This window comes from Penaeus monodon, chromosome 30 (genome assembly GCF_015228065.2).
Source record: "Penaeus monodon isolate SGIC_2016 chromosome 30, NSTDA_Pmon_1, whole genome shotgun sequence".
NCBI classification, from domain to species: domain Eukaryota; kingdom Metazoa; phylum Arthropoda; class Malacostraca; order Decapoda; family Penaeidae; genus Penaeus; species Penaeus monodon.
This window is the reverse complement of record NC_051415.1, coordinates 17167552-17167996: the sequence shown is the minus strand read 5'-3', so window position 1 is coordinate 17167996 and position 445 is coordinate 17167552. Positions and strand designations below refer to the sequence as shown.

Below are 445 nucleotides of genomic sequence, written 5' to 3'. Positions count from 1 at the left end.
ATCAAATCAAGGATACAATCGTCAGTGTTTATTGAACGAAATATCCCGTTTATCTTTATCATGTTTCCATATTGTTTTCCACACATGGAAAACTACTTACAAACTAAGTGTAGAATTCTCAACGCCCCATTTCTATAACAAAAAATTCCACATTCGTAAAAATCATTCCTACAACAATAATCCTATAATAAAAAAAGTGGATTTATGCTATCTTACCTTTTCTCCCACAGTTCGACCCAACCCGGCTGACGACGTTAAGATCAGCCAGACAGGGTCGTATCGTGAGCTCGAAGTAAGCTGGGAAACGCCTCTGTACCTTACGCAGTTCCAGCCAGGGCTTTTCTACACCGTGGGCTACAGGCCTAAGGATGTCAGTACTTATGGTCTTCTCGACTGGCAGGTTAGTGTATGGCCTACCTATTAGAGAATTGTTCTCTGCACGGAA

General features: G+C 41.3%; 1 protein-coding gene across 2 annotated transcripts in view; it reads left to right on the top strand.

The window, feature by feature from the left end:
- Positions 1-445, top strand: part of LOC119592566 — a gene marked incomplete at its 3' end in the record, with an annotated part of 11187 nt that overhangs the window by 2264 nt on the left and 8478 nt on the right. For both annotated transcript variants that reach the window (XM_037941441.1, XM_037941442.1), the window contains 1 exon segment: positions 231-400. In XM_037941441.1, the coding sequence (XP_037797369.1) occupies positions 231-400 (170 nt within the window).